Raw genomic sequence first — 15,021 nt, 5'->3', positions numbered from 1 at the left:
AGCAAGAATTGCATCAGAAAGTTGTTTCTTGGCAAATCAAAAAGTCTGTTCATTCCAGCAAGCACACAGGACTTATTTAATATGTTGTAATTTGTCTTTGGGATATAACGCCTACCTCCTAACAGCCAATCAGATTCAAGTGACATGTCAGGGCTGGTCAGTAACCAGAAGAAAGAATCTGATTGGTTCAGTCAGGTCAGTTGAATTACTCCCTTGTGTTCTGCCTGACCCACACCAATATTTCATCCGTTTTCGGCAGTTGGCAGCTGAACCGTAGAAAGTGAAGCAATGGCATTGTGCGTTATGCAATGTTTGAACGCTCTTAGCTGTGGAAAGTTTCAGAAGACTGATAATATAATAGGAGACAAAAGAACACTCTTCATATGCATGACAAATAAATGTTGACTTTGTTTTGCAAGCACTCAATATATAATGACCTTTCATTCCACCAGCAGATACTTTGTAACAAAATCCTCACAAATGGCAACTTTTTCTTCAGCATTCACTCTGCTATAAGAAAGACATTGGCAATTCTCAGGGATCTGGCCTTGTAGCATGCCAGTGTTAAATGCCAGCTCCGCCTGCAGCTGATTATCCAATGAGTGCAGGATAATTGTAGCACTTTCTTGTTTCTTTCTTAGGGCCTCAGTGCTGAAGTGTCACCACCAGAATTCCCATCCCAGTCATGCATTACCAGGCATTAGTAAATCAAATGATGAGAATGTCTCTGTGTGTATTCTCTGTCATGTACAGCATACAGGTGGTACAGGCTCACACAACTGCTGCCCAGTCTCCTCACAAGAGATGTTCTCACAGATTATCAATAAAATACCTCCGTTACATCCAGTATAAAAGAAAGGTGCTTCAAATAAGTTATCCCAAACTAACTTTAAAGTGCACAGAGCACCCAGGTTACATTTTTTTTTATTGAACATCCTCAAATGGTGAGTTTGTAATGCAGTGTGTTGTTGGGGGAAGGAACGCCATTGCTCACTAACTGGGGGCTGCTTTTCTAGCCCCTCGACTCTGTGGAGTCATCGCAAATCATGCTGGGAGATGTAGTCTATAGATGTGAGTACATTTCTGTACTCAAATCTTTGGACTACATCTCCTAGCATTGCGGTGGTGGGGAGCGCGATGCACAGGTGAAATCTCATGGGACACTCCACAGAGTGTGGGGGGCTATAAGAGCAGCCCCCAGCAGGTAAGCAATAGCGCTCCCCCCCAGTGACACACTGCATTACAAACCTCCCATATGGGTCCCAGGTGCTCAGTGCACTATAAAGTTTACAGTACGTTTGGTACAAAAGGACTGTTGTTCTAAACTGCATACAGTATAGCATGTTCCAGGCATTTGCAAGGCTGTGTTAGAGGTTATGAGGGGGCTGTACCAGTTTAGTGGCTCTCCACAATATCTTCTGCCACCTACTTCCACAATCCAGATTGGGAAAACCACTGCAGCTTGTACACACAGGTACTGATGAGGGCCATTACCTGGACAATGTATGTCATGCTTTTTCTGGCCATCCTAAATGTTACTACAGAGTAAGTATCTGTGGGCCTCATAGTTTCCCTCAATGCTCATGGTGTGCAGTCTTCAGAGTGCTGAAACACCTGACAGTTAATGCCCTCAGGTTAATTTCCCTTTATTTAAAGTACATCTGTAGGGAAATAAGTGACCCCTGGGGAATACTTACCTCAGGAGGGGGAAGCCTCCAGATCCTAAAGAGGCTTCCCTGGTCCCACTCCTTCCATCCTTTCCTGGCCCAGGACCCCCTGAAAATTCAATGACAAGGGCTTTGCAGCAAGCGCGCCAGCGGCTTTCTGATGGGCTCCAGCGGAAATAAGGAGCCCAATCGGGTCCGCTCTACTGCGCAAACGCAGATGGCTTGCACAGCAGAGCGGACCCACATGGGCTTTGGCTTTTACTGCCAGATCCTGAGGGGAAAGTCGCTACTGCGTCTGCGCATACAGATAACATTTCCATGCACTTTATGTCTTTCTCACCCCACTATGTGCCAAACAGGAAGCACCACCATTCTGCACCTGGACTCTACAGTTAGCTGTTAATGTACATAACAGGGAATCCACTAAAGGAGTGAGATGTTGTAGTGCAGGCTGGTAATGGTTCCATCAGAACTTGGAATTCTGGTCGGAATTCCAAGCTTTGTAGTTCCCTAAAGAGAAGGCCACTGTTTGGTTTACATGTATGTGCATTATTCTTAACAGAAATACCAGTCTGAGGTGGAGCTTGCCTGTAACACATTATGCTTAAGTGTTTGCTTTTTTAAGTTAACAAACCAATTTGTACTGCAGTGACTGGCATTTACAGGCTGTCTGAGAAGACAGTGGCACTATATATTCTGGACAGTCCTATTATGCTACTCACATGAAATGTAATGTCCTGGTTTACTAATCAGAAAAAGCAGAGTAGGAGATATAAATACAGGAATAGCAGCCCTGCGGCACGGCTACGGGTGATCTCATGCCAGGCCACACAGCAGGACCTGGGCACAGCTCACCAGCCACAGGATCTGGGTTTCTGGGTGCTACCAAGGTGTCATCAGACACTTATTGCATTCTCAGGATGCAGGGATGTCGGTGGCTGTTTTAGTTTTTTTCTCCTTTGGTTGCAGACAAGGTTCCATAAGCAGACAGAGCATTCCCACCATGTATAATAAACCACACACATAGAAGGAGTAGTCATACTTCTGAGTGATGTCGTAGATCCAGCCTGCAAGAGACAAGTGAAAGGTTTAGCGTAAAGAAATCATTTCAAAAACCAAAATACCGAAGTGTGAGAGGCTTCCATGTTATCTCCTGAACGATTTCAGCTTCTGAAGGATGACACTGCCTACTTTACCCTCCAGGTAGCACTGGCGAACTCAGGGGGCTATTCCGGGTGTCTGGAACCTCCCCCCTGCACTGAGCTGTGTATTCAGCCAGGGAAGCCCGCATAATATAAACAGCCTCATTCTCCCTCCCTTCTTACTTCTGGTGCCTCCCTCCAGCTAATAGAATGAGAGAGGCAGCCGAGCTTCCCTCACAACCCTCACAAGAAGATGCAGCCTGCAGTGAGAGAATGTTGATTATGGAGTCCTGGACTCTCCACAGCACAGAAGTGTCAGACATGATGAAATTAGAGTGCAGGCAAGCTGGTAAATATGCACAGCATGATGCAGAGCTTGCCTGGACTCAGGGTCTGTGGGCAAACATCTGTCTGGTCTCTCCCCATTGTTATAATGACTGCATGTGTGGGTAAGGTGTGGATAACAAGCTGAAAAGTTTTTGACAGTCCCTAGACTCCAGGAGGGCTTCTTTCTGACTTGTGTGAGAGACTGACAGGGACAGGAGTCCGATTACAGGCAAGTAGCCTGTGTGATGTGGGACTTCAATACAGATAAGTTCTCTGCTCCATCTCAGGCTATTCTCAATTTCTCCACTCCTCTCTCTGGGCTAGTGCACGCCAAAATGACAATAGCAATCGCTAGCAATTTGTGAGTGTGATTTTGTGAAGTGATTTTCAGAGCGATTTTTGAATGAATTGCTCAAAAACATGCTACATGCAGTATACCTGCGATTTTGAAAAAATCACAACACTGCTGTGGGAACACCCACATAGGGTAACATTAGCCAAGCGCTTTTCAAATCACTGTTGATTTGAAAAACGCTCAGAAGCACTCTTGGTGTGCACCAGCCCTCCCTCATTCACCTTTGTTTCCCTCTTCCCCTAGAGCTGACTGTGTGTTCTTGTCTTACAGGAAAGCTAAATAAAAGTGCAATCCTGGTGAGGCAAAATATTATTATTTAGTATTTATGTAGCGCCGACATCTTCCGCAGATGCATATATCCCTGCATCATATGGGTATCGCTTGCGCTATGTGAAACTATGTAGCATATTCCACTGAATTGTCCAAACTAAGTCTATCTCCCGTTCCTCTCTTGGGGAGTTGTTCCAGCGCTGTACCCCGTTCACATTTGCTGCTACCAGAAGCCCTCAGAAACACTCGTGTCCTTGAGTACTTCCAAAGATAGGCAGCTCCGTAATACGCCAGCGCACTTTTGTGCATGGGCAGTATGGAGCCACCTGTATTCGGAAGCACTCGGGACATACGTGCTTCTGGACCTTTCAGGAACCCCCCCCTTAAAAATCCTGCGTTTGCCCCTGTTAATGGCTCTGAGCTCCTAGGTCTGCCCACCTGTCTCTGGCACAGGACAAATATGAAATTAGGGGCTTAACACCCCTCCTTCCCCCTCACAGAGTGAGCACAGCGGAGCGATGTGTAAAAATATTTAGCTGCTTCCATTCTGTCAGGGTCTTCTACTGCAGTGTTCCCCAACCCTGTCCTCAAGGCCCACCAACAGTGCATGTTTTGTGGAAATCCACAGAGGTAGTTAATTAGCTCTGCTGAGACTCTAATTCCCTCACCTGTGCATGTTTGTGGTTTTCTGCAAAACATGTACTGTTGGTGGGCCTTGAGGACAGGGTTGGGGAACTCTGTTCTACTGTATCCTAGCAGTCTTGCTCTGCTGCATGCTTGGCTCCATGCTGCATGTCATGTAATCAGGAGCCAGAGGGGGCAGCCTAGAGCAAGTGGCTGTTGGGAGGAGGAGGCAGCAGGTTAAAAATATTTTCACATCGCTCCGCTTCGGTACTCTGCACGTGGGTGGGGAGAGGGAGGAAGATCTGTCCCACATAGCATATTTACTAGATCTAATAAAGCAATCAAATCTGTACGAAATCAATTGATCCGTCTTAAAGGGAAGGTCCGAGGTGATTAAAAAACAAAAGTCTACTTACCTGGGGTTTCCTCCAGTCCCTGCCAGCTGCCTGTGTCCTCACCGCAGCTCCGGTGGCTCCCGATTCCCTCTGGTGCAGATGCCGATCTCGCCAGGCGTGCGCTTCAGCGTGCGGCTCACGGAGTCGCACTGACGTCATCCGGACTGTACTGCGCAGGCGTACAACTACTGTGCCTGCGCAGTACAGTCCACATGACGTCAGTGTGACTCCATGAGCTGTACGCTGAAGAGCAAGTAGGCAACTTGCCACCAGCAGGGAGCGGAGCTGCGGTGAGGGCACAGGCCGGCTGCAGGGGGCTGGAGGTAAGTGGATTTTTGTTATTTAATCACCTCGGACCTTCCCTTTAAAGAGATACTGTAACATCAAGTAGAATGCAGTAAATGATTAAGGATACCCACTTGAACATTACTTTTCCTGGTTTCAGGATCAGAAACACTTCCTATATCTACATATTGCTGAATATTGAATGTAGACCCGCCCTTCCAGTGTTGTTTAGCCTAGGCTGATTAACCTCCTTGGGGGTAAAAGAAAACAGTTGCTTGGAGAGGTCCCAGGAAGGTGAGTCTATGCTGGGGCTGCTGCACATCTCTCTGCAGTCTTTGTCCTGCTTTTAGGGTTTAAAAGCACATGAAAAAAAATGTACTGCTTTTAGACCCTAAAATCAGGAAAGAATCGTAACGCCAGGGTGGTTAACTATGTGGAATTGTCTACCCCAGAGCATTCTGGGAGACCAGATACTATCTGTAATAGCTCCAGAGTTGTCATTAACCAAACATTCCACAGAGAACACCTGACAGGACTAAAGATGTCACCTGTGATAAATTTCAGATTGTAAATCTGGAAAAAAAATGTACAAAGGCAAACACTGAATTTAAAAATTAATATTGTAAAAAATAAGCAATTTTATTAATTACGTTGTTTTCACTACAGTTTCCCTTTAAGGAGGCTATGCGCAAGTGGTTCAGTGCTGCTCTTTTTTATTATTTTGAAGACTTAAAAATTGTAGCATGCCTTATCAGGCATTTATCAAATATTTCTGTGCACAGCAATTTTATTGGTACCTACGCTAGTTATGTAATGCACACTGTGCAAACAGCACATTTTTCATCACCTGCAGTAGGACATGCAAGGCGGTATAGTAGCAACAAGTGTGTTACCTGTGTACCTGGCTTAGGCCTGGTGCACACCAAAACCCGCTAGCAGATCCGCAAAATGCTAGCAGATTTTGAAAAGCTTTTTCTTCTTTTTCTGTAGCGTTTCAGCTAGCGTTTTGCGGTTTTGTGTAGCGGTTTTGGTGTAGTAGATTTCATATATTGTTACAGTAAAGCTGTTACTGAACAGCTTCTGTAACAAAACCGCCTGGCAAACCGCTCTGAACAGGCGTTTTTCAGAGCGGTTTGCGTTTTTCCTATACTTAACATTGAGGCAGAAACGCATCCGCAATCCAAAAAATGCCTCACCCCGGGAGGATTCGTTTCTGCAAAACGCCTCCCGCTCTGGTGTGAACCACCCCATTGAGATACATTGACCAAGCGTATCTGCAGCCACAAGCGGCTGCAGAAACGCTGAAAAAGCCGCTCGGTGTGCACCAGCCCTTAAAGTGGAACTGAGCTCTTGCACAGCACAGAAAGAAAACAGAGATAAATCCATGATGTATGTATTTAGAGAGTTTTGCCTGTCTAATTCCTCCTCACCTGTCTCGCAGCTGTGTCATAAATCTCAGCAGCATCAGCAAAGCAGCTAATTTGTAAACACAGGATGTTAACCCTAAGGGCTCTTGTCACTAAAGCGTGTTAACTCACGTGTAAAGGCTTTGCATGTGCAAACTCGAGTGTAAAGGCTTTGCAGTGCAAACTTGGGTGCTAAGTAGTTTGCACGTGCAAAGCAGCTTTTCACTGCCGCGCTACAGTGGTTTGCAAAAGTATTCGGCCCCCTTGAAGTTTTCCACATTTTGTCACATTACTGCCACAAAAATGAATCACTTTTGTTGGAAATCCACTTGAAAGACCAATACAAAGTGGTGTACACGTTAGAAGTGGAACGAAAATCATACACGTTTCCAAACTTTTTTTTTTTTTTACAAATAATTAACTGAAAAGTGGGGTGTGCGTAATTATTCAGCCCCCTTTAGTCTGATTGCAGTCAGTTGCCCATAGACATTGCCTGATGAGTGCTAATGACTAAATAGAGTGCACCTGTGTGTAATCTAATGTCAGTACAAATACAGCTGCTCTGTGACGGCCTCAGAAGTTGTCTAAGAGAATATTGGGAGCAACAACACCATGAAGTCCAAAGAACACACCAGACAGGTCAGGGATAAAGTTATTGAGAAATTTGAAGCAGGCTTAGGCTACAAAAAGATTTCCAAAGCCTTTAACATCCCACAGAGCATTGTTCAAGCGATCATTCAGAAATGGAAGGAGTATGGCACAAATGTAAACCTACCAAGACAAGGCCGTCCACCTAAACTCACAGGCCGAACAAGGAGAGCGCTGATTAGAAATGCAGTCAAGAGGCCCATGGTCACTCTGAATGAGCTGCAGAGATCTACAGCTCAGGTGGGGGAATCTGTCCATAGGACAACTATTAGTCGTGTATTGCACAAAGTTGGCCTTTATGGAAGAGTGGCAAGAAGAAAGCCATTGTTAACAGAAAAGAATAAAAAGTCCCATTTGCAGTTTGCCACAAGCCATGTGGGAGACACAGCAAACATGTGGAAGAAGGTGCTCTGGTCAGATGAGACCAAACTGGAACTTTTTGGCCAAAATGTAAAACGCTATGTGTGGCAAAAAACTAACACTGCACATCACCCCCCACTGTCAAATATGGTGGTGGCAGCATCATGCTCTGGGGGTGCTTCTCTTCAGCAGGGACAGGGAAGCTGGTCAGAGGTGATAGGAAGATGGATGGAGCCAAATACAGGGCAATCTTGGAAGAAAACCTCTTGGAGTCTGCAAAAGACTTGAGACTGGGGCGGAGGTTCACCTTTAAAGAGAACCAGAGATGAAGCAACCTCATGTATTTTACCTTATAAATCAGTGGGAACATGACAGTAAACACCTAATCTGCTCTTTGTTACATTGTTCTCTGTTTAATTTGCCTGTTATCACCTCTAAGATAAGAATCCCGACTAAGCAGTCGGTCTGGCTTTGCTACAGAATAATTATAGCTGAGACTGTGTTCTTTGCTGTCTTCAAGTCCAAGCCTGCCCCCTGCTGGCTTTGCTCAGGAATCATTATAGCTGAGTCATTATAGCAAAGCCAGAATCAATGCTCAGTCCGGGATTCTTATCTCAGCTAGATAACAGACACTTTTAGCAGTGAGGATGGAACAGAGAGCATGGTAAATGTTTTCTCTAATGTTCCCACTGATTTCTATGGTAAAATACACAAGGGTGCTTCGTCTCTGGTTCACTTTAAGCAGGACAAAGGCCTCAATTCACTAAACTTATCTCCTGTCTTTAATAACTCTTCTAGAGTTGTTACCATGGTGATAAGGCATGTAGTATTCAGGAAACATTTTACCTCAGGCAAGCCTAAAGTTAACTCTTCTGTCTTTAAATTAACTCTCCAATCCTTAAAATAACTCCAGAGTTAAAGACAGGCTGTTAATTAGCTGCATGTGAAAATAACTACAGAGGAGGTAAATTAACTACAGAGGAGGTAAATTAACTACAGAGGAGGTAAATTAACTACAGGAGAGGTAACTTAAGGAATGAAGAGGTAAGATAACTCTCTCACGTGTGGAGGTAAGTTTTCTCTTGCCTTATTATCTCTAGCATGATCTTAGTGAATTGAGGCCAATGTCCCTAAACATAAAGCCAGGGAAACAATGGAATGGTTTAAAACAAAACATATCCATGTGTTAGAATGGCCCTGTCAAAGTCCAGATCTAAACCCAATCAAGAATCTGTGGCAAGATCTGAAAACTGCTGTTCACAAACGCTGTCCATCTAATCTGACTGAGCTGGAGCTGTTTTGCAAAGAAGAATGGGCAAGGATTTCAGTCTCTAGATGTGCAAAGCTGGTAGAGACATACCCTAAAAGACTGGCAGCTGTAATTGCAGCAAAAGGTGGTTCTACAAAGTATTGACTCAGGGGGCTGAATAATTACGCACACCCCACTTTGCCGTTATTTATTTGAAAAAAATATTTGGAATCATGTATAATTTTCATTCCACTTCTTACGTGTACCCCACTTTGTATTGATCTTTCAAGTGGAATTCCAATAAAATTGATTCATGTTTGTGACAGTAATGTGACAAAATGTGGAAAACTTCAAGGGGGCCGAATAGTTTTGCAAACCACTGTAACACTTAGCACCCTTTAGTGAATCGAGTCCTATATCTGCTTCCATGAAAGCAGGAGGTAGACACACTTTTAGAGCAGAGAGGAAGTTCTGAGTTCAGATCCACTTTAAGTACTAGTAAGCTTTCCATGCACTACCTGCACACAGCAATTTTACCACAGTTTTGTGAATAACCCTGTTCTGTATGTGTGGCCACCCTGACAAGCGTGTGGCATTATCTGCTCTACACCGTACCTGCAAATGGTGGTCCTAGAAGTGCTGATATTCCATTGGCACAAATGATGATCCCATAGGCATTTGCCAGCTGCTTGATGCCCACCAGATCCTCCGTTACCACAGGCATGAGGGAGAAGTAACCACTGGAGAAGCCGATCAGGGCACACACCACGGCCAGGGCAGCGTACACCCGCATCAGCGGGAGGATAAGGATACTGATACCAAGGGTGAAGTTGGAAGCAAGGAAAACATTCCAGGCACTGACACAGGTTAAGTCACCTATATACCCCAACATGATTTTCCCAAATATATGCACAATGGCAATGACTGAAGTGAGGGGAAATATATTGTTCTGCTCTGACATGCCATACAGCTCCACAATCTCTGGGAGATGGATAAAGGGAATTACAAAGCTGCAGTAAGCCAGCAGCGCCCACATCACAAATGCCACAAAGACCTTATTGGTGAAGAGGGAAGCTGCCCCAAAATAGCTAGAGTACCAGCTCCAGAACCCAGCCCTCACAGCCATCGTCACGTGACTCAGTGACTTCAGAATGCCTAGTTTGGTCACGTCCTTCACAACAATGTCATTGCTGCTATTTTCCTTACACCACGGTGCTGCAGCATCTCCTCCTTCCTCATGCAGTGCATTGTTAGCTTTCCCAGCATCAGCATCCAGCAGTGAGAACTCCTTGGCTTCTCCATGAGGACTTGTCTTCTCCTTTCTGCATTTCTCCACAGGGTCCAGGGGTCTCATGAGGGCTCCACACACACACAGGTTCAGACAGATAGCTCCCTGAATGATCATTGCGTTCCTCCAGCCAAACTCTCTACACAGGTACTTGAGCAGCACTGTGATGAGGAAGGTCCCAAACCCCGTACCAGTGGTGCTCAGTCCTTGTGCCAGGGCACGACGCTTCTGGAAATACTGGCCTACCGTCACCACGGCAGGCAGGTAAACCATCCCACTGCCAATACCTGAGAAAGGAACACATAGTCACTGTCACTTCTGCATGTCCATGGCAACTCAACACATCATTCATATTCATTGTGAGCTGTGAGCGGTAAACCTGTCAGCCCTGAATAAGTGATAGTTTTATATGTGACAAAGTTGAAGAACAGATCTTCAATGTCTTACTTTTTTCCTCTTTCTGAAATGTTAAGATACTTTGGAGGCTCTATGTCAAGTCTTTAACGCTCAATGAAGCAGTACTACTTTTCAAATGCAGCCCACCTCCAGAACCATAAAAATGTGCAGGGTAGACCAATGAAATGTCACTATAATCACTGCAACTATACAATAAATAAACACAAATTTAAAAAACTAGGGACTTCTCTGCACTAGACTACAGATGCAACTTCCTGTCTAATTGATAGGTTTGACCCAATGATTTCCAACATGTCTGATCGGCTCTGGATCAATAATGAGATTGATTTTGGGAAGTTATCATGCGAAAACCGATCACTTTATTGATCAGAAGCAGTTTGGGCATGTACACACAGTGCAACTTCCTGTCAGATTACCCTGCCATCTGACAGGAAATTGCATTGATGAGAACCCAAGGCATATTCAGTATCAAAAAGTAAATACTTACCAGGGGATAGGAAAGCCTCTGGATCCTTCTCACGCTGTCCTCCGATCCTCGTCTGCTGCCCGGGACCCTCCAGCTGATTGATGCACTTATGCTCAAGCAGCTCCGGCTTACTGCGCAGGTGCGGCCGTTTCCATGCAGGCACAGAACGCTCATGCTTGAAGAGAAGTGCAAGCATGAGTGTGGGCGTACTGATCAGATTACTGACAAGCCCTTCTTGGTAATCTTTAGACAGTCTATGAGCAGCGACGGGGGACCGGAGGACGTGGTGGGAAGCTTCATTAGGATCCAGAGGCTTCCCTCTTCTAAGAGAAGTATGTGATTTGTAGCCGAGCTTCGGCTTGGGTACACTTTAACGTCTACTGACATTCATGAGGTAAACAGATTTATAAAGTCAGGATGAAGTCATAACAACTAATCTCCAGATTTAACAACAGGCACTGTAGGCACATGCACAGGTTTTCACTAGGTTTGGCTGGTCTAATTTCTCATAGTCACACAGCAGTTTCTATGAACGATTTCCAAATTTCACTCACCAGCTGTTACTCCAAATGTGAAGAACAGGAAATGGACATTTGTAGCAAAAGCGCTCAGCACCCAACCAAGTGACGTGAGAAACCCTCCAATCATCGCAGTCTTCCGGCATCCACATGTGTTAATGAACAAGCCAATGAAAGGACCTGCAGAAATAAGACTGTTATAATAAGGTGACTTTCCTTAAACAAGAGGCAGTGTTTTTGTATTGCTGTATATTATCATTACGCTTAGAACTAAGGGCTTGATTCACTAAACCAGTCTTGTTTTTGATTCACTAAACCGTGATAAGTCATATCACAGCCGTTTTCGCACGCCTTTTTCATGTTTGCATGCGATTTTCATTTTCGTGTGAAAATTCGCGATTGCGAGCGAAAATTCACGATCGCGAAAATGGCCGTGATATGACTTATCATGGTTTAGTGAATCAAGCCCTAAATATTTTAAATGAGGCAAACACATCATGCTCCATGTGAACATATCATGTTGACCCATGGTATCCGATGTATGTGGTGAGGGCTACACAAGATCCAGAGAACTCTTAATCAGCCCACAGCCTTAAAGTGTACCTGAGATGAGTACACATTGCGCGCACTGCAATGCATGCTGGGAGATGTAGTCCCATGATTGCGATTACAGAGCTGTACCTGCAGTTACGGGACATCTCGCATGCACAACGCTGCTGGGAACATACAAACTGTGTTCCGTGCAGCAAGTCCGAGAAGAGGATGGCGCATCCCAAACGAGTGGGGGAGATGAGGGAGAGGAGGAGCAGCATCCCGTAGGGAAGTAATGATGCTCTCACTGGCACCACCAACAGCTCACTCAGTTAAGAAACTCTCTTATGGGGAGGCTCATTCTAAAAAATTTTTTTGGGATGGTTCTTGGTTGGCTTTAACAGGAGGTAATTCATTCACTTTGCAGCAACCGTAACTAGATGTAGATTTTTCCATACGTCCAAACTAGATCTACAAATTGACTTTTGTATCTCTAGCCTTGTAGTAATAATGACTCCATGGGGCAGATTTATCAAATCAAGTGCATGAAAAACTGGAGCAAAACTGGTGAAAAAATGGAGCAGATGTTCAGATCAAGGATTCTGATTGGTCACTGTGAGCAAGGCCAGCACTTCTGTGCTAGTTTTGCAACAGACTCACTGCTATTCTCCTTGCGCTGCTTTTGATAAATTGGTATATATACAGTGCTTAGCAGGATGCACACTTCTGCACTGAAAGCCTTTTACATGATTACACAACACAATGGGGATGCATAGACGATACAGAGGTGTGGTCCATACCTACAATCAGAGTGATGCCCATTGTTAAGGAGCTGACCCAGGCCGTCAGACCTCTGCTTTGATTGAACTCTTCCAGCCATTCCATGTTGAGAATACCGAGTGCCATCTGTGATCCCATAACCAGCACATGGACGAGGAAGGAGGAAAGGACCACCATCCATGCCCAGCCCCTGTCGATGTTTGTGTTCACCCGCTGTGTGTCCGCTCTGCCTTTCAGCTTCCCACTCAACTCCTTCTCCATGTCTGCTCCTTCACTGCACATCCTGGCCTGTGTTAAAGTGACAATACAGAAACAGATTAATAGATAAGCACTTGCCAGCAGAGCCATTCTATACTTGACATTAATAGGTAAGTGAATGGTGAACACTGATTGGTAATAAGGCACACAGTTACAGAACAGCAGACTGTTATATTCTAATGAACCAGTCTCCCCAAAAGTAACCTTTCACCACTGGCTTCTTATTTCTTAGGGTGCTGAGATTCTATGAGCAATGCTAATTCCAAGACGTGCTTATACACCAGTCTGAGGACCCTCTATTTGTAGCTGCAGTTTGTATAGGGCCCACTATTTTATTGGGCCCATTCAGGACTGATCGCTGCTAATCGCGGCTATTAACATGGGCACCTATGGCAGCGCCCAAACTACCCCAGTGGCTATTTAGTGGCAGATCGGTGACATTTGGTGAAAAAATGGTACCGTTAATGGGCACATTTAGGCACTGGCTAGGAGGAGGGGGGTCAGTTAGGGTTAGTCATGGTGGGAGAAGGAATTCAGTTAGGATTAGGCTTCGGAGTAAGGGGATGGAGGGGTGTTAGGGTTCAGCATCTGCTGTGGGCATGTCTGTTAGAGATTGGCTGGGAGGGAAGGGGGGTCGGTTAGGGTTAGTCATGGGGGGTTCAGTCAAGTTTAGGCATCAGCCGGGGGAGGGGAGTCAGTTAGGGTTCAGCATTTGCTGGGGGCATGTCAGTTAGGGATTGGCTACGGATTTGGGGGGGGGGGATTTAGGTTTTGGCATTGGCTGGAGGTGGGGGGGGGGGGTGTTTGTTGAGGGTCAGGCATCGGCCAGTGTGCACTCTACAATAGGGCAAGAGGGCTGGCATGCTTTCAGTGTGCACTCTCGAATAGGGGAGAGGGCTGGCATGCTTCCAGTGTGCATTCTGCAATAGGGGAGAGAGCTGGCCTGCTTCCAGTGTGCACTCTGCAATAGGGGGGATGGCTGGCATGCTTCCTGTGTGCACTCTGCAATAGGGGAGAGGGCTGGCATGCTTCCAGTGTGCATTCTGCAATAGGGGAGAATGCTGGGATGTTTCCAGTGTGCACTCTGCAATGGGGGGAGGGCTGGCATGTTTCCAGTGTGCACTCTCCAATACAGGAGAGAGTGCTGGCATGCTTCCAGTGTGTATTCTCCAATACAGGAGAGAGTGCTGGCATGCTTCCAGTGTGCACTCTGCAATGGGGGAGAGGACTGGCATGCTTCCAGTGTGCACTCTGCAATAGGGGGGATGGCTGGTATGCTTCTAGTGTGCACTCTGCAATGGGGGAGATGGCTGGCATGTTTCCAGTGTGCACTCTGCAATAAGGGAAAGAGTGCTGGCATGCTTCCAGTGTGGACTCTGCAATGAGGGGGATGGCTGGCATGCTTCCAGTGTGCACTCTGCAATAAGGAAAAAGCGTGCTGGCATGCTTCCAGTGTGCATTCTGCAATCAGGGAGAGGGCTGGCATGCTTCCAGTGTGCACTCAGCAATGGGGAGAGGGCTGGTATGCTTCCAGTGTGCACTCTGCAATGAGGGAGAGGGCTCACATGCTTTCAGTGTGCACTCTGTAATGAGGGGGATGGCTGGCATGCTTCCAGTGTGCACTCTGCAATGAGGGGGGTGGCTGGCATGCTTCCAGTGTGCACTCTGCAATGAGGGAGAGGGCTGGCATGCTTCCAGTGTGCACTCTGCAATGTGGGAGAGGGCTGGCATGCTTCCAGTGTGCACTCTGCAATGAGGGAGAGGGCTGACATGCTTTCAGTGTGCACTCTGTAATGAGGGGGATGGCTGGCATGCTTCCAGTGTGCACTCTGCAATGAGGGGGTGGCTGGCATGCTTCCAGTGTGCGCTCTGCAATGAGGGAGAGGGCTGGCCTGCTTCCAGTGCGCACTCTGCAATGTGGGAGAGGGCTGGCATGCTTCCAGTGTGCACTCTGCAGTGGGGAGAGGGCTGGCATGCTTCCAGTGTGCACTCTGCAATGGGGAGGGCTGGCATGCTTCCAGTGTGCACTCTGCAA

The 15,021-nt window shown here is 46.2% G+C and overlaps 1 protein-coding gene across 1 annotated transcript in view; it reads right to left on the bottom strand.

Annotated features, from left to right (window-relative positions):
- Positions 1-1,041: 1,041 nt before the first annotated feature.
- The window catches only part of SLC16A14 (solute carrier family 16 member 14), a 51,423-nt gene continuing 37,443 nt past the window's right edge, over positions 1,042-15,021 (bottom strand). The window contains exons 3-6 of the mRNA XM_068280499.1: positions 12,749-13,016; positions 11,454-11,597; positions 9,344-10,303; positions 1,042-2,734 (exon numbers count right to left, since the gene is read on the bottom strand). Of these exons, the coding sequence (XP_068136600.1) occupies positions 2,583-2,734; positions 9,344-10,303; positions 11,454-11,597; positions 12,749-13,016 (1,524 nt within the window). The 3' untranslated portion in view covers positions 1,042-2,582. The remainder of the gene's footprint in view (positions 2,735-9,343; positions 10,304-11,453; positions 11,598-12,748; positions 13,017-15,021) is intronic.

The sequence above is a fragment of the Hyperolius riggenbachi genome, chromosome 4 (assembly GCF_040937935.1).
Source record: "Hyperolius riggenbachi isolate aHypRig1 chromosome 4, aHypRig1.pri, whole genome shotgun sequence".
NCBI classification, from domain to species: Eukaryota; Metazoa; Chordata; class Amphibia; order Anura; family Hyperoliidae; genus Hyperolius; species Hyperolius riggenbachi.
This window is presented reverse-complemented; position numbering and strand designations above follow the sequence as displayed.